The following is a 19,998-nucleotide window of genomic DNA, read 5'->3' on the forward strand; positions in this document are numbered from 1 at the left end:
TTTTCTTTTCTTTTCTTTTCTTTTCTTTTCTTTTCTTTTCAAATTTTGGTTTCAAGTTAATCTGTTGATTAGTCAAGCTCCTACCTCTCAGGGGAATTCCAAAGGCAAAGTTGTGAGCTTTGTGATCTGTACTTAAGTATTAGCTGGAAAAGAATGAAGAAAATAAAAAATATCTGTTCTTACAGCTAGTAATTCTTTCCATTTTCTTTCTCTACCCACAGTGAGTGACAAAGAAAATATTGCCTAAGGCGGAAACAGATTTTATAACCTTCAGGTTATGGATTCTAAACAATAAGTATTAACCACACGCTATATTTTTCTACCATTCTCACAAAGTTTTCAAGCTACTTCTACTTTATCAGAGTGTAGCTGACACATATTTAGTAAGGTCGGGCGGACAACTGACAAATCTGTACCAAAGTCAGGAATAATATGTGCTTTGGAAGATGCAAATGAGTACAGCAAACCTTGCATAAAACTCATGTGACATAACAGTTAACACTGTCTTTCAGGGATGACAATGTGCAATTGGACAAGTTACTTTGCCTTTCATTACTCCTTAGTACAAAGTGCGAACAGGGCTGGAGTGAAACTGGGTCACTGTGAACTTGTCTGTATGGAGTAAATATTCTGTCACTTTTGTTGATTAGACCCCAAGCATTCAAATGCTTGGAAACACTCCCCCCCCCTTCCATAGTACTGTTGCTAAAAGGCCAGGAGATTTAATGAGCGGGTAGGTGGTTGTCACAGCTGTGGTGACCGCAGGCAGAATACAAATTGAAACAAGAAAATAGAATGGCGAGTCAGATTATTTTGCATAAGGCTCAACAACATTTGAATTGAACATTTTACTTGTGATCCACAACAATTCTACATTGGAAGATAATTGTTAAGAAAAGAGAATCATTCATCCTTTTTTTTTTTTTTTTTTTTTTTTTTTTAGATTTTTGTACATTCATTATTTGCTATTTATGGATTAATGGAGCACTATAGGCTGTGTTCTGCACTCTACTACATATGATAAAAATTTCAAAATCAGCTTTTAAATTAAATTAGCATTTATAGAAGCTGAATAAAGTGAATCATAATGGAAAGGAAAAAATTGACCATACATATACATATATATATATGTATATGTATATATACGTATACATATATACATATACATACATACATATATATATATATATGAGGGTTTAGCTACAGTGTCCCACTGTACAGGGTACCACTGTACAGGATCCCAGTGTCCCACGGTACAGGCTGAGTTTTGCACTGAGGGAATAGTTTAAAGAGTTGCTGTGAGTATGTTAGCAAAATTAGACTTATAGTGTGGACTTAGAATTCCTAAGTGGATAGTCTAATGTACTGATTTACTGATCCTTTCAGTTATCATATCCTTTTTGAGGATATCCTTCCCCAAAACAAAACTGAACACTCAAGCAATATTATCCTTGTGTTGTGTTCTGTCCTACTGGATCATGCAGGGGAGTAACATTTATTCTTCTGTTTATTGAGTAAGGGTTGCTCAGATCTTTTTTTTTTTTTTTTTTTTTTTTCTTTCTGGGAATGAGGACAAAAAAGAGCAAACACAACTCCCTTAAATATTCCTCTGTCAGAAAGTGAGCAAAGAAATTCTGGCTAAATGAACAAAGAGGGAAAAGTTAAAAAAAAAATCCTGCAAATAAAAGCAACAGCTCAGAAGAAGACTCTAATTCCCTCATGGAGATCAGTAGAAAGGAGCAGCAACATATTTTTAGTTTAATTTTTGTGTTCTGTCAACTGCAGATACTTTCCTTGAAATATTTACTCTGTAATCTTCATGCTAGAATCCTAAAATTGGTGTAGGAGCCAAATTATTAATAAAATTCAATGTTAATGACTTCTATATCAATAATAATTTCCAAATTAATTTCTAAGAAGTCCATGAGAGAAGCAGCAATTAAGTGCTACAATTGGCATCAGAGTATGCTGTGGTCTGCAGGTCTAAGTGCTTTCCAGGACAGGAAGACCACTTCTGGTATGAAGAGTCCACTGTTTCTCACAGCCATCTAACATTAGGATGCATCTGTAAAGCTAAGAGAACTGCTTTGTGGCACATAGGTAAAAAAAAAAAATACATTTAAGTTATGAAAGAATAAATTTCTAGAGAAATCATTTTCACTTGAAAAAGAAAATCTATGTTTTTATTTTAAAATTATCTAAGACAAAACTAATAGAACATTTTGAGAATTGATGTGATCGATGGGATGAGACTAAGAGTGAAAATTTTAGGTGCAATTTAAAAGACATCAAGATGTGTGAGAGGGAGTAACAAAAAAGCAATCTTTTTTTTAAGAGAAAAAGACAGTACAATGAGTAAGTTATTTCAGAGGATAAAAGACTGGCCTGGAAATTGAAGACTGAGGTTAGTAGCAAGTGGAACACTTCAGTGTGGAGAGGGACAACACTTCCAAGGTGAATATCATCTCTATTGGATAACATTTTGTTCTCTTTTTTTATATAACACTCCTAAAGGTAAATGGTTAGGTATCAGTTTTGCTACTTGAAGCAAGCCATGTGTAAAGGGGTAAAAATATGTTTAACATGAGAGAACAGTCAGGCTAAAGTACAATGAGAGAGAACTGACAGAGAGTTTGCAGAGTTCTGGATGGAGATGTGTATGGGAAAGAGACAGACAAGTGAGAGACCCAGATGACTGAGTGGGTTCCGTGGTCACAGCCTGCACTGGGGAGCAATACAGGAGTAGCTAAGGAGTACCAAGAAGCTACAGCGAATCAGGTAGGAAAAAAAAAAAAAAAAAAAAAAAAAAAAAAAAAAAAAAAAAAAACTGTGTCTAAAGCATGGGGTAAATGTACTGTCCTGGACACGGCCGTCCAGTCAAAGGCTGTATTGGATGTACTGGAGAGTGTGGTGGCTCTGGTGGAGCACCTGTTTTTCCTCCCAAAGGCCATAGGTGATGGCTGCCAGACCCCAGCACTTGCCTGGACATGCTGCTGAGGAGACACTCTGTGCTAGTAGGTCACAGGACACAAACATAGCTCAGAGGCCTGTTTAAACAAGTGCAGAGAGCAGACTGTGGACAAGGGTATGGGTGAGCATGGGCTTTGCTGCCAGGAGTCTCTGTGGTTATCTGGTGGATGAGGGTGGCACTGTAACACTGCACCAAAGAAGTTTTCTGAGAACTGAGTATAATAGTCCTGGGATGATCTAAGCATTTGGATCATGGCTTACAGGAAGAGGACTCAAAGAGTCATTGAAGAAGGTTCAAGATTTAAGCCCTTATTACTAAAGAAAACCCAAGGGCATGCCTCATTTAAAAATCTTCTATTTGAATTGCTTGAATTTCAATTCATGCCTGAGCTGGACCAAGGATGTCAAATTAAGCAGGTACTTAGCTAATCTGCTGAAGTGAGGGCCATGTTAAGGCATAATAGTCTCAGAAGCTATCTTTTTATTTTATTTTTATTTTATTTTTCAGTTTCAAACACCCTTTATGCAGGCTGAAAGTACAAATATAGGCCTTGAGTTATTTTTCTACAGAAACTTTGAACTGGGAACATCATTTACATATGAACATAAGTCAGAGATGAATCTGTCTATGAATGGATCTATCTCACTTTTACCAAACATTAGTACCAAGAGCACATGAAGGGTGTAAAAATTATAGCTCTTATAGTTTTCCTTGATAATAATTTTTAAGGTCTTTCTGGGGGTAAGTATCATTTTTTTCAAGTTTTAAAAAAATACTGAATTTAGGGTGCTATATGAAATACTGGCAACTTATACTAGAAAATATTCAAGATGCATATTCTTTGATATTACTAATATTAATCATTGATATTACTTATGCTGATTTCTATCCTATAACTTATTTTCTGAGTTCATCTTGTCTTCAGATATTTGTAGCATTGCTATCTGCCTCAGATCTACTTGTTTTCCCTCTTTTTTTTTTTTTTTTTGTTACTGCAGACAGGCAGGAAAGAGCCAGTGCTCTCCAAAGGACTGAAGCAGGTCAAATAACCTGCAATGCCAAATCGGTGAACTGAGTCTAGCTGAGTTATATCTTTAGCACCAGCACAGCCTGAACCACAAGGTCAGGATGGGTCATGGTGTCTCCAAAAGATACGTTTAGTTCTTGGAAGTTTGGATCTTAAACTGGATTTGATGCTAGGACTGGATCCAAAAGTGCAAGAAGGTCTATTGCCTTCTTGTCCATGTCCCTGCTCACGAAGGGCTGTCTCTAAGCAGAGCTTTGTCTGTGGACAATGCTGCTACTGCTTCCCATCCTGACATCTGACCTTTTATGGTCTGCCCAGCAGATGTCCCCCAACCACTGCTGGATGAGAGCACGTGGATGGAAGAGGCTGATTCTTTTCTGCATGTTGGTTGCTCTCAGTAAGTAACAAGTTTGAACTGGTCACTTCGAGCTGGAAACAGTCAATACCTAATCTTCCCCAGTGAAAGAGGCATGCTGGGTCACTTGCAGTTCTTTCAATTCTTTTTGAAGTGTCAAAAAGATGGTATAAGAAGTGGTGTTGAACAGTCTTCAAGCACTAATAAATAAAAGATGTGCCAGTGCTACAGCCCTGACCGTTGTTCTACAGCTAGTCATATGTATGCTAAAATGAGTATAATTTCTATTGAAGTTTCACTACTCCACATTTTAACAGAATGCAACGCTAGCAAAAGCAACAAGACTTCTCATTATGATATTCTGTGTTCATACCTCAAATCCCTGTGGTCTTCCTAGACTTTCTTTAATATGTTTCCACGCAACAAGAATCTCTGATACAGACAAACTCGTAGCTTTGACATCAATAGGAGCAGCAGTGGGTTCTGTATTAAGAAAAATTGAAACAATAAACCTCCACTGTAACAACTTGTATTTATCAAAAACACTCCATCTGAAACTGTCATTTACTTCCTTTATTCTACCTTAATACTCACAAGAAGGTATGACACTTATAGGGAACATGAAAAACTGAAAAAGATGAAAAGATTATTATTGTTGTACTTCTTTATTTGTGTCATGCTACATCAATATCTTATCGCTGATGACAGGCACAGAAAACTGTGACAGAATCTCTTATGATTTTTTTGAAAATCTTTTATATTAGTAAATGACTCTCCCTCCGTCTCCCTCCTTCCCCCCACCCCACATACACCTTTCATACCTCTTGATCATCTTAACTTCAGAAGTAAATGGAGCGTTCATTCTCTTCCTGGCTTTTTAGTGTCTTTTTGTCAGCTCAGAATGAATGATACCTAACTAGGGTGCTCAGTCAATCCTGCTCTGGGGCTATATCAAGAAAGAAGCAATACCCAGAGCTGCAGTGAAATGTTAAGTAAAAGATCTTTAAACTCTGTGTTATCATGTCCTTGAAGTCACAAGCACCATTTTTGGGGGCCTTATTCTCAGCTGTGAAGCAATTACAATTTAGACCTAAGATGCATGCCTTTCTAAAGGAGTCATTAAGACCTAGATATGTACCTCTCATTACCTGTATTGTTACTGTTGGTCCTATGACTGTGTTTGTATCTCCATTCTACTCATAGGACACTCTGCAGTCCAAGTCTCCTGATGGAGACCAGACCGGAGGACCTATAGCCCAGGGCTGCCCTCCCACTGAGGTGAGTGTCCTTGGATGCAGCTGGGGAATGGCCAGGGTGCACATCAGAGGGTTAGGGCTGCCCAGTAGTGTTGTGCCATAGGCATGATGGCATGTTTTACTTTCTATTTTGATACCAGTGAACACTTTATAGAGGTCCAACTTCCTTCAATGATTTGAAAGTTTTTGGGGTAAATATAGAGAGGATATGCCAAGGTAGGTCATTGAACCATAGCAGAAATTTATATCCCCACGTAGTGCACTGGGAATGGAGGGTCCAAAAAATGTCACATATCAAACCAAGACCTGAGTTAAGGAAATATTTTGAATCCTCCACTTTATTACCTAAATATTACTGAAAATTTGCTTAAGATAAGATGTAGAGACAAAGCTTGAACACAGACAGCAAAGCACACAGTAATTTCATTTATCCACCATTCTGGTGTAGCTTACTTGCTCAGCAAAAAGATGGATTCACTTTCCCCTGCAGTAGCAGAACCTGCAATTTATTCCTTGGTCTAATGTTCCTTGTTACATTTCTAATGCGTTAATCTACACTTGAAGGGCAGGCAGAGGTCCTGGCTTTTATGTTATGGGGAGGCACATAAAAGAACTTTCTAAAAATGTGTTTTGGGGGCTTGTGTTACAGAGAAGGAATTTCCTTATGGAACAGCCTAAGTTAAAATTACACATTTTTCCAGTGATCAAACTGCTTTACTAAGACGTTTAATATCAGCCTTGACTCATTAGCTACCCTCCTTTCTATGATCATATTGCAGGGATTGTTCTGCCATTGCTGCCCTATACCTTTTCTCTGACATGGCTTGTACAGATTTTCATCTTTTTTGATGTCAGCTTTTTAATGTTTGCAGCTCTTTTTCATCTCCTTCTTTATTTACATTTAGAGAAAAGAAGCATTTCTGCTGTGGTGCCAAATGGTATTCTCCAACAATGAGAATTACTAATTTACATGGAACTTTCCAGGTAAGAAAAGAATAATAGTAATAACAAACAACAACAACAAAAAAGAATAAGTGAAATGATCCTCCGAATTCAATACTGAAAGTATTGTGCTATGAAGAAATATATTCCTCATAATATGATTTTCTGTTCCATAGTTACGCCCTGGATTCTATTTTATGTACTACTAAGATTTGTGTGGCAAAAGCTATTTTCTAGTTTTTGTATTATTGAAGCAATTACCTTGTTGTCAGAAAAGATTGCAGTGGGATAAATAATTTGTGATGTACACAAAATGTTGGTTGGCAGCTTTTACACTTTCTATAAATGTAGAAACCATCTCCTCTTCATAGCATTCACTAGGGGTAGTTTATGTATTGTGTAGAATAGAAACACAGAGCATTTCCTGATATTTTTTGAAATTGTTTTCAACAAATGGAGTAGAAATAGTTTTTGTTTGTTTGTTTGTTTGTTTGTATTTAATGTGAAGAAAATGTATTTCTTACAGATACAGAAAATATTCACTATATTCTTACATTTATGAATAAGTTATATTATGACTGTCTGAAAGTTTATGGAGATGAAATAACATTTTTTATGGATTCAGATAGGATGAGGACCATATAATTTCTGGTGATATGATACATTCTGTGGTTCAGTCCAATGTCATGCTTTATGTGCCTAAAACTAATGGTAAGTTTGAAAGGTTCATTAGGTTCTTCCATAATGGTCACTGACGTTTTAGTAATCATATTTTGTTCTTAATACTTTGTCATCATGCTAAATCTATTGGTAAATCTATTGGTATCTTCCTGACATTTTGTTGATCAGAAAACCAAACCAAACAAAACAAAAAAAGGGCAAACATCTTTAATGGTCCCTGTAATACTTCCTAGTCAAATTAAAGATGGAGTGTGGTAACTTCTCAAAAGGCTGTGTGCAGTATCCATGAAACGTTGTCTTTCGATGTGTTATAGTCACACTGTAAGGAAACATGTTCAATCTGCAGGACTTTGGGATGACCATAATAAAGCAGAGCAAAGAATTACACTGTTGGCAATGATCTGACATTCAAATAGGGAACCTTAAATTTTGATACTGATAGATAGGAGAAAGAAGAATTAGTTACCAGCTCTCCTTGTGTTTTCTCTGTTTCCCACCAAAAACTGGTCTATTTTTTTTTCTGAAATATTCATCCTTAAAGATTTTCATGTGATCTAACTTAAACAAGTCCATGGAAATCTTTATTAAATGTAATTACATTTAATTCTGTTTTAATCCTTTTATGGAATGAAGCCTCAGTCAGACTCCTTGTCTAATCACAGAATACATATTTGCTTCTCATTTTGACTCCAAGAAAGATTTTTACACACTTCCCTAAATTCAGAATCTGAGCTCGCATTTTAAGTTATGAGCGTCGGCCTGGGTAATTGCATTATAAGCCTAGGCAGTTCCACATAGTTAAGGTTTTAGGTCTTCCAAAGAGCTGTGACTGAGTTGATTCCCTTCTGTGGAAAAACAAAACAAAACAAAACAACAACAACAAAACACCACAAAAGAGATCAATCAAAAGGAAAATGACTAGGAGGAGGCCCTCTTGTGTTATCCTGTAGGTAAAGAAAGTGGAATTATTTGCTATCTTGCTGGAAACAGCCACAGGATCTTCCAAATGAAGGCATCTCCAGTTTTCATTCCTGAGAAAAGCTAAGAGATGTTACACTCAGCTCCACCCCTCAGACTGATGGATGTTTGTCCATGTCTGGGGGACTCCACCAGATCTGTGATGGCATGGTTGCCTGCAGGGTAACACTGCATCCCGCATCTTGTGCTACAAAGGGAAAAAAGATGTCATCAGAAGAGGAAACACAAGCCAAGATACTTGAGTTTAAAAAGCTGATTTCCAAAACACCAAAAATGAACTGAACCAATCATTCCATGGACAGACCCCTGGACTTCTCACTTTTTCTCACGTCCTTTCTGTGTCCAACTTCTCTCTGACCAATGTCTTTGCAGAAGACTTTAAAGGAGGAACAAACCACAAGGGCCAGGAAATGAGCTAGCAATGAAGCAGTGATCAGGCCTGCAGTAGTGAGCTCTGCCCAGGCCCTCCTTTGTTTACTAGTGTAGAAGTATCCTTACTTTTCAGGCAAAGCTTCTGAAGCCCATTCCTTTGTGGCTTTCCTTTCTCCATGGAATAGCCTGGCTTTGTCATGCAGTAAAATGCCCACAGCCCATAAAGAGGGGATATGCCTATAGCATGACTTGTACATCAGGGAGCTAGTGGCATTGATCAAAGGAATGCTTAATAAACTCTTACATATCAGGGTTGTGACTTCATTCTTTAAAAAATCAGTAAAGACAGCTCTAGCTGAATTTTTAGACGATCTAATCCATGTGGATCAGCTGGCAGAAGTAGGAAATAATCCACTGTAGTTTACAACTAATATGACAATTTATTAATTTTCAGGTTCACCTAAACTCCAAGGAGCTCAGCTTTAGCTGTGAAATGATCTACAGGACTTCAGTTCATGAGTGTAACACTTTAATCAGAGAAGCGGAGTATTTAAAAGAGTGTAATTACATATTCTTTCTTCTAAATGAAAATGAAATGGTAATTTATTTATGTATTTAAATAAGGGATTAGGATGAATAGCAAGGGGAGATGGACCTAACAAGAACAATACTTCAGTCTACAATGTCTTGTTCAATGTCATATCAACCACTATCTGGCCTGATGCAAAACTCATTCAAGTTATGAAGGAACAAAACTGTTATATGGCCATTTGTCTTTCAGATAATGGAAAAGTTTGGTTCTCTGTTGGCTTAGTGAATTAATGCAAATCCATACAAAGCAAGAACAAAACTTTGTGCAGTATCATTGCATCTTGTATGTATTACAGAAGTGCAACTGGGGTCCTTCAGGAGGTTTTAAACAAGCACAGCAAGACTCAGAATCTTGAGGTTTTATCTGGTACTGCTCAGGGCTCTCTTTTTCATATCTAGAGGTTTTTATTAATATTCACTGATTATCAAAATTATAAAACATTAATTTTTATGAAGATAATTTCTGAAGGAGAAAAGTACTGAAACTAATTGAATGAATTATGTATCTCCCTATGTGGCAACTATGTTAGAAATACCTTTATAAAAGACCTAACTCATCCTGAAACCAGTTGTGTTCCCTTTTTCTCCCAGAAACCTATTTCTATTCCTTGTATATTTTCACAAATTTATTTACTACATGTTTTCTAATTCCTATTTATTCCTGTGCTGATAGGCTACATGTATACTCTTAAGCTAACCAGAGACAGAGAAAGGCACCAGCTTGAGCATGGACATACATTTTTTTATTTTTATTTTTATTTTTTTTAGTGGTAAGTTGTTTGCATGCTCAGTGATGAAGTATTGATTCTGGCCAATAGCAACATCTAGAAAGTATGCCCACCTAGGTATGGTTCCTGGGAGGTATTTAAATACATGTGTGTTGTGCTGGGGGTGGCAGTGTTCAAGTATGTTGTGAACCCTATATGGTCAGTTCACTTCAAGCATAACAAATGTCTGGCATGTTTAGGTTGCTTAAAAGGATGTACCATTATTGTCCTTTATGTTTAAAAGCTCTTCACTATGCCTAATATTTTTCCTCAAATTCAAGACAGCATCCCAACTCAGTCTTTTTTACTTGGACAAGCAAAAGAAGCTCTCTAGTTTCTAATTGTTTCCCACTAAACCATGTCCCTAAGCACCATGTCCAACCTTTCCTTGAACACTCCCAGGGATAGTGACTCCACCACTGCTGATAAAGGCACATTTTTTTTTTTTCATTTATGTAGAAATATTTTTTCTTGATAAAAAAATATTTTTGCCATCTTTTCATTGTGTGTTTGGGATAGAAAAAGTCTTACCCCAAAGCCGTGCGCATATTAAAGGGGCTAACTTTCACCATCAATGGCAGTCATTAATAGAAAAAACATATATTTAATTACTGGCATTGTTCAATGGTAAAATCTGCATTGTTTGAATTGGAAATTTGAATTTCTGAGCAATTGGCAATACCAAAATTTTTCATTACAGAAGTAACAATTTACAGACTTCTACATTCTTGTTAGCTATCCTGCCTATATCATCTTTATGCAAAACTGATGTTACAGTACTTAAATATTTTTGTCCATTCCTTGATTATCTTAAATATCTATGATATTTACCTCACATTTTTTTCCTGCTTTATATACTTTATTATTTTTTTTTAATATTTTCTCACCTTACTTTTTGGTTCTACACATGCCATTCTTATCCTTTTCATTACTTTAATTTAATTACAGAATCATTCAATTTGGAAAAGATCATTAAGATCATCAAGTCCATCAACTAACACTACCAAGTCCACCACTATGTGGAATTGCATTATTTCCAGGCATTTTGTATGGTCTTTACTTATTCTGAATATTCTGTAAATGCTCAGGTGTACTGTAGTGCCCTAGAAATGAACAATTTTTTCCTTTATAAATTTCTGGTAGATTTTACACCTCTGACTTGGAGACATTTCGACATTCTTTAATTTCTAGTCTCAAATGTTGTTTACATCTTCTTTAATAGGTTCTTGCTATTTAATGATAACTAGTTCCATTGTTATATGTTAAGATCTTTTTTTTTTTTTTTTTTTTTTTTTTCCTATAATGTTGTAATTATTCACCAAAACAAGACTATAGTAGCATTATTTCTTCTTGGTTCAGTCAGTACTGGATAAATAATCTGCTAATTATCACGGCCAGAAAAAGGTCATTAGAGTTATTTACTATCCAAACTATGAGCTGCTAAATTCTCTCATAAATAACACTGTCCTGTAATATTTATCTAAAATTAGTAAGGTCTTTCTCAGAATCTGAATTTATCATGGCCATCAGCAACCTTTAGTTCAACTTCCAGTATATTTAATTGCCCTTTTCAGAAATTACAGAATCACTAATTGCCCTTTTCAGAAATTACAGAATCACTTTATGTGGAACTCAAAGAATGCTTTTTGGAATGCTTTACCAAAAGACTGTTTTGTATTTCTCAATATGTCACCGCATCATAATCATGCTATGACTATTTTACCTTTATTTTGTCTTTCCAATGCAGATCATACTTTGTCTAGGCACACTTGCTAAATTAATCCTACCTTATCATCAGTCTAGACAAAGGCCTTTTCTGTTTTCTTGCAATTGCACTTTCACACGTTTGTATATCTTTCTATGTTGCTATAGTTATGATTTTCCCAGTTTTCCTCTTTGAGTTAATTAAAACCACGCATAGAGATTGCATGTCCTTCCCCTAATACTGAAAGCTTGTCTTAGCAGTCTTGGCCAGAGTAGCCCTTCATTATTTAAGTATTAAACAATAAAAATCTCCAAAGAATGTTTAAATGGTAGGACAACCAGTGTATAATGTCACTTTTGTTCATTGTTTAATATCTTTTGCCATTACTATTTTTATCCTCTGTGGATCCAAATTGTCTGTGCCTGCACTGAAGTTCAGTACTTTGTTTCAGTATGTTTTAGCACAAATCTAGTGCTATTATTTTCCTGGCAGAAAGTACAGTCAGAGGGTTTCTCCCTGCAGCATCAGGCCTGTATATTGCAACCTTTCTTCTGAAAAGCAGCCTAACTTATTGTGTTGCATGCCTCTTTCTGTTATCAAGTGTTCACTTAATGAAGGCTCAGCTTTGTCTTTCCTTGGTGTTTGAATGTGTCTACTCTGTCCTTCTGTTCTGCCCTCTTATTGCAGATAATTGTGCTTTTTTTTATTATTTTTTTTTCTGCATCCTCTGTCTGTCATCCTCATTCCCCTTCAGAACTGGTCCCTGGCTCTCATGTCACCTCTTGTTCTTCACTAAAACATCTGACCTATCTTTTCCTTCTCTTCTTGATTGTTTTCTTGCTTTCGTTTCTAAGGTCTCCAGGAGAGAATCACTGCTTCAAATTTTTCTTTTTTCTTTTTTTTTTTTTTTTTTTTTTTATATATATATATTAAACTATCATTTTCAGAGGGTCATATTTTATTTTATTTTTATTTATTTATTTTCCCTTCCTGCTAAAACCCAGGAAATTTTGTGTGACCTCCTTCAGCAGACTCTATTTGTTGTTGTTGTTGTTGTTGTTGGTTGGTTGGTTTTTTTCCTCTGCTTCTCCCTTCTGTTTTCTGCACCTGCATTACATTCATCTACATCTTTAGCTCCTGGATAGTCTCTCCATGAGGTGATGTTTCCTATAAGGTCAAAAAGTGAATGAAGGGGAAGAAAGGTTTTAAAGCATCTATAACTAGCCAAAGTTTTCTGCCTTCAACTTTGACTTATCATTCTCATTGCTATGATGTAACCATTGGTATCATATGGTCTCCAAAGTATCTGAATTAAAGTGATTAACCCCTCCAAGTACTAATGAAAAAACTCTCTGTGTTTTGCTCTTGTTTGCTGTGTTTCTTTATTCACTGGTGGATGTTTTTTTAAGCTTTTAACCTCCATTACAGAAACTGTCTGGTCAGTCAGTTGTGCATACACAGGGGAACATCTTACTTGATACCATCCACAAAGCTGCTTACATAGACACAAATGGGCTCTGACAATATGCAGTAGGTGATAATATGCAGGTAGATATACAATATAAGGAATATACACTCACAGTCATACAGAAAAGATATATGCATGCATTTGTATTAATTAAATTTCTTTCTTGTCCAAAACCTGCCCTGTGCAAATGCTTGTGCTTTTTTTTTTCATTTTTTTTTCTTTTCTTTTTTTCCCATCGTGTGTTGAGCAGAAACAACAGAATGCAGACAAAAATACTTCCTTAGACAAATTTGTTATGCCACTAAACTGCTCTAGATCCATCTGGGGGCAGCTTTTAATATATGATATAAAGTTTCCTTAACTTTTAATAATTTTGTCCTAGACTTTTATTCTGTATGTTTACAGAGCAGTGAATTGAGAATGGTTTTCTGGCTCAGCCCTAGGATCATAATATATTGTACTGTCAATCTTTATTTAATATCTCCTTTTCGTTACAAATCCTTGAGAAAATGTGCAGTTGTTTAACTTTTGGATTGTGAAAGTCAATGCCTCTTTCAAAACCAGTTTATTTATTTATTTATGTTTCATAGCAGTCTAAGACATCTATATTCCTCTTTCTCCATATTGCCTGGAACTTAACTGTCATAAACTGTCTCACTGTTTCTTCACATTTTCAGTGTATCATCTAGTGTTATTCCAGGAAAAAAAAAAAAAAAAAAAAAGCTTTTTTTATATATTAATTTTGGACTGTATTGTCATAGCATACCATGTTTTTTTTCCTCAAATATAAATCTAAGAAAGTAGCCCACAGTGTTCTTCCAAAGCAAAGACTAATATATGGACACACACAGAGTTTGAATTAGGAAAGCTATGATCAGTAGGTACGTGTAAACAGTTGCATTGTAACAAGATCAGTTGATTTCTAGATGTATTCTCTAGTAGCATAGGAAGAAAGTTAATTTTAACAATTCTGTTAAGTTCATTTGCAAGTTTGTAATTAAAAAAAATGTTTGAAATATTGATCATTCATTGATATTACTGATTATTCCATTTCTGATCTTGTCCAAGAAACAAGCAAAGGACTATTTAGTGCAATTCACTGTTCTATTTTTGCTGATAGATTTTGCTTAAAAAAAAATCCAATAAAGTTTTGCCTCCTTTATTTTTTAAAAAATCTTTTTTTTATTGAACTTTCTGATTAGAGTATGAAATTGTTAAATAATAAAAGCATTATCATTAGTTTCACAGCATCATTTTCCATTGAGGAACAAGGAAGTCAAATGTAAAAATGTTCTGGTTGATTTGGGCAATTTTTACATTTTAAATTATAATTGTTTTTATAATAATATGAACATTTGGTAATGATGATCCAAACAGTGGAACATAAATAAATTACTGAAAATGCTTTTAGCAAACAAGCAATTCCAACCTCTATAATTAGTGTGAGAGAATAGTAGTTGATGATCTCTGCTACACTATAGCTTCAAAATTACACATTTATTATGGGTTATTATGGAATAATGTTTACTGTTTTCCAGCTTCCCTTGATAAACCATTATCTGTGTTCTACAGATTTGTAGTGATAATAAGAAATTCCACCAGTTTCCACTGATTCCTTGCTGGTTTTATTATCTTAACAGTATTCAATGGGATAATTCTTAAAGATAGTACTACTAAAGAAGAGTGGAAAATACCTTTTCCAGCAATGGAGCTTCTCAGAATATTTCTGTGGACAACATTTGCTTATGTTTCATTTGTATGGAAATTTAGATATGTTGGCTTCTGTCAGTACAGAACATCTTATTTTAGAAGTAAGTCTTTTCTCACAAAATACTTTTGAGAGTTATATGAAGTTCACCTCATAGCAGTTTTCCAGAAATACTTTCCATTTGTTCTTCTGAACTATTCATATAATTTTCATTGAATACTTGGCCATTAAGATAAAGACATAACATTTTATAGTAATGAACCAAAAAAGACAGGAAACGGTAGATAAAAATGAATAAAAATAAGAACAAAATTGCATTCTATGCACTTTCAGTATCCATTAACCAGGAAATGAACATACCTAAGTGAAGATACTTAGTTTTTGAACTGTTGTCTGATTAGCACATCAAAAAGTTAAAATGAACCTCAGAAACATTAGAAAATATGAGCCTTTGTTTGTTCAGTTTTTTAGAGCAACCCAGCTTACAGTTAAGAACACAGACTTCACATTACCGATGAAGCTTCATTAAAACTTTATTATTATTATTATTATTATTATTATTATTTTTGTTAAGATTGACTTGGCTTCCTAAACTTTTTCACTTGCTTTCTGGGTAACCCTAAGAAACTGGTTCACCTCCTTCTCTGCAAAACCTGAAGAATTATAGTTAACACTTCTGCACAAGATTTTGAAATATAGGTTTGAAAAGCATATCAAATTACATAAATATAAAAATACCTTGATATAGATAAAAATATAAAACTTAATTTTACTGTACATTGAACTGACCTCCTTCAGCTGAGCAGATGACAACGATAGGGCTGAAGGGACCATCTCCTTTGTTATTGTAAACACCAACTTTCACCTCAAAAGGAGTCAGAGGTGGCACACTTTCATCTCTATAAATGAACTTTGAGGCATCTGAAGATGTCACCATTTTTTCCTTCCAACCACGTGTTCCATTGGGTCTGAAGGCTACAATATATCCAAATCCTTCTCCATTCTGAAACTCCTCTGATACTGGCTAAAAAATAAAGTTCCGATAATGGTCAGATGCAGTTTTACTAATTTAGAAAGCAATCACCTAGTGAATTACTATAACTTGTGTCAGGGTGGTACCTTACGGTTGCATTATAGGATTTTACTTATCATGCCTGAGAACCTATAGGGACAATTACTTCTGAGAAGGAACCTTTTAAGAGAGTTTCTTCACCTAATGGCCTTAGTTAGGTCATAGTCCCAGGACTGAATAAGTTCTTTGGGCTCAGAAAGATGTTTCTTCTATACTTCTCACTTTCTGGTTAATGTCTTAACCATTTATATATTAATGGAAAAATCCCTTCAACAGGCCTTTCTAAAAATATAGAGCAATATACTGTTAAGGACTCCTAAAATATGATGTGAATTACTACAATGGCACTTTAAAGTTTTTTAAGTTGCCAGCCTGTTTAATTTCTGTATTCAAATGGGGTGTTGAGTGCTAGTGATTTAATTCTGGGGTTCAATTTGAGAGTTAGAATATGATGTAATAAATTTAGTTGTTCTAACTCTCAAATTGAAAGTCTTGAAAAAAAAATCTCATTTACTTTTCCCATCTCAGAGGATCTGTGAAATTAGCCACTTAAATTGGGACACATCTGCCATAAGCAGGCAGACAGCAAAGGGATTTATCTACTGAGAGGCTGAGCACTGCAAAAGCTAAATCTTAAATGTCCAGCTCAAGGAGTGGAATTTTTCATGCTAATTTACTGCCTATATTTTTTTATAAAGTCAATGGACTAGGTTAGGCATTAGATTATGTTTAACAGCTGTCAGCATATTAAGCCTGCGGGAAATGAGGAAAAAAAAAAAAAAAAAAAAAAGGTGCCTAAACTCCATCTCTTGAAGTGCCCATCTTGAATTTGCAGCTAATGAACATGTGAATCAGAGCAGAGACACAGGGGACACAGAGTCCTTTTCCCTCCATATTGTAAGTGAATGTCTCATCACCAGGCACCTCAGTTGCAGAGGCTATTTTCCCCCCAGCTTTCTGAAGCTGTGGACTGCTCATCATAGGGAAAATGTAAATAAATAAATAAATAAATGAATAAATAAATAAAACCTAAAGTAGAGGAGGCAAAAACAAGACAGCCTATCTAATCTAGTGGTTTCAGTTTTAAAGGAAGAGCCTTAGATCTCTGCAATATTTCTGGATTTGGCAGTAGATAGTCACTAATCATGGTTTATGATTCACACAGATGAAATGCCATCTTGTTATCTTAATGAGATTAATGACTATGCAGTTTACGAGGTATGTGAAATAATAGTGTTCTGGAAGTATCAGATTTAGGAAGAACAGCACTAAGTGTTGATGGAAACAGTGAGTTCATCAGAAATGTTCAGGAAGAATTGAAACCTTCTGCCTTATTGATAATTTGCATTCCTTAGCTATAAAAGAATGTCACAAATACATTATATACAAATTATACATATATATAATATCAAAGTTTACTGAAAGTAATGTTATGACATTTACTATTTCTTAACTATCTGTACTACAGGATGGGATACCCTGAATGCATCTCAATTTTCTTTTGGAAGACTTTGACCTTTGGCAGAGAGAGGAGATATGACGCAATCCTGTAGTGCTCAACTCTTAGGAAACACCATACACACACTTAATATGAGTACTACACACTAATACATCATATTAGGGACTGGAATTAGGCTAGTTTACATCAGATACAGTTCTAGACACCTGAGATTATAGTTTTTCCAAATTCTGCAGAGAATTTAGAAAAACTATAATCAAAATTATAATCTGTAAATTCTCTCAAAATTGGAGAGATACTACTGCTAATAGTCCTAAAATTATAAGCAATCTGAAATCAAAGCAGTCTCAGGTAGCTGATGTTGAGGAATACATATGCACCAAGAGAGGACATCCACTTCACATGTCCCCAGATTTGTCACTTTAAGAAGATAGTCAGAATTCTTTGTGTGTCTTACCATATGAATCACTCCTAAAGGTGGCTAGGCTAAATCTTCCTTTCATTAAAACTTCCTATATTTATTTGATGTGTATATATATATATATATATATAAATATATATATACACATACATATACGTATATTTAATTGAGGCTGAAACTCTTCATGATGAATCTAAAAGTTTTGAAAACTCCTCAAAAAAGCTTCTGCTCTACTGTGTTATTTATTTTTAGCAAAGAAGACAACTCTCAATCCTCCAATTGCCCATTGCATTGGTGATACGTACATATTGCATCTTGTATCACAAATATCTTCTCAAAGTAAAGGTTTATTTTAGTTCTTTAGTATTTTATTTTAATGAAATATTTCTAAATTTATTATTTCTTAATTTAAATTTAAATATAATTATAATGGCTTTCTCTGGAAGAGGAAATGAGGTATTATTTTATTTGTGTAGCATTCACTTAAGATCCAAGAAAGTCAAGACAACCTAAGTGATAGATCTGGAATAAAAGACTGAATAAAAGACTGTTGAATTAGAAAAGTTTGGAGCTGCCACTAAGGAGGGTAGATTTATTATAGTGTCCTCAAGCTACGTGAAAATGCACATCACTTTGAAACTTTAAAACATATTTAAAGAATACTATTTTGTGTTCACATCTTTCCAATATTTGCTGTGATAAAACCCCAGTACAGTGCTGTTTACTTTGCCCTCAAAGTCAACAGGAAACAAGACTTTTAATCAAAAAAGTCCCTTACCTCCCATGCTATTACTAATTCATGTCGTCTTCCACTTCTGCCACTTACATTAGCTGGAGGTGTCTTTGGAACTGTGAGCAAAATGGATAAAAATAAAAATAAAATCAGAATGCCCAAGTTATTGAAGTTTTCCCCATAGTAATAAGCTGCTGCTTAAGACATGAGGCAGCATATTAAATCAGAACAGAAATAACAAACATAGCACACTGTAGTAAAGAATTTTTCTCAAGTTTTATTTCAAAGATTTCCATAATCGAGTGACTGTAACTCAAAGAAAGCATAAGCTGAGAAGAAAACTAATATTGAAATAAAAATTACTTAAACATTATTAGTTACTTAAAGATTATTTATTCTGCAGCTTAGTAAAAGTTTCAGTGTATATATCATCTGAGAGATAAAACATTAATTATCTTATTAACAATTGTACTTTTTCAAAAAACAATTCAAAAATGAAATGCCAGGGAATCATATATTTTTCAGGCTTCAGGTAAAATTTTAGGAATTAATTTCAACATTTTCCCAGGTCATTAATGATTTAGAATATTTTGATTCTTTTAAATATATTCTGGTATGCATTATCATTTTTCAGAGATTTTAATTTTACCATCCTTAAACAGCCCTTATTATTTCTTGTAAAATATTGGAAACAGTACTACCTTCAGGTCTTTAAAAACTGAGGTCACCTATAAGTTATCATCATCTGTAAGACTTCAAAAATCTTAGTTGTACCATTGGAATTGCATACTGTCTTTTCTCTTATTTAGTACACCTAATGGAGCTCCAAAAATGACTAGTGCCTTGAGTTTATTAACTATGAGCATGTAGTACTTGAATTCTCTATTTAATAAACTTCTTATTTTCTTCCTTACAGGAGTACATAGATCATTGGTAGAAATGTACTGTGTGGCATTCAACTGTTAAGGCCTTATTGCATGCCATTGAACTCATCTATTGAGTAGCAGTATGCCTTTGAACTATACAAAGAAAAATACATTTAAATGAATGTACACAGTCCTGTCTATTTCCCATGTTGATCATTAACAGCTTAAGTTCAATGAAAGTGCAGTTGTTACTAGATCATGAGAGTTCATATAAAACTTCAGAATTAATCTATGTAGAGTCTTTGAACTCTGATCTCCCTTTTAAAGAACATAAGCTTAGTTCTATTAGTTTTTTTTTTTTTCCTCATAACTAATGCAATCCCATGAAGTTTATGAATTGATTCTGATTTCCACTGTTGAAAATGTGGTAAGAGTGAGAAATTAGTTATGCATACATTTCCAAAATTATTTTTTTCTTTGTTATTTGTGGCTCTAACCAGAGCAATAAGGGAAATTTCTAATCTGTGAAAATCTCTCTCCAATAAAGCTGCATTCATCTGGCAAACAGTACCTGTCATTTTCCTTCCTTCCTTCCTTCCTTCCTTCCTTCCTTCCTTCCTTCCTTC

The 19,998-nt window shown here is 34.7% G+C and overlaps 1 protein-coding gene across 2 annotated transcripts in view; it reads right to left on the minus strand.

Moving 5' to 3' along the window:
• CNTN5 (contactin 5) overlaps positions 1-19,998 on the minus strand; it is a 691,903-nt gene that overhangs the window by 9,252 nt on the left and 662,653 nt on the right. For both annotated transcript variants that reach the window (XM_035328324.1, XM_035328319.1), the window contains 3 exons: positions 18,552-18,622; positions 15,611-15,845; positions 4,727-4,836 (listed from right to left, as the gene is read on the minus strand). In XM_035328324.1, the coding sequence (XP_035184215.1) occupies positions 4,727-4,836; positions 15,611-15,845; positions 18,552-18,622 (416 nt within the window). The remainder of the gene's footprint in view (positions 1-4,726; positions 4,837-15,610; positions 15,846-18,551; positions 18,623-19,998) is intronic.

Source organism: Oxyura jamaicensis, chromosome 1, assembly GCF_011077185.1.
Source record: "Oxyura jamaicensis isolate SHBP4307 breed ruddy duck chromosome 1, BPBGC_Ojam_1.0, whole genome shotgun sequence".
Classification (NCBI taxonomy): Eukaryota; Metazoa; Chordata; class Aves; order Anseriformes; family Anatidae; genus Oxyura; species Oxyura jamaicensis.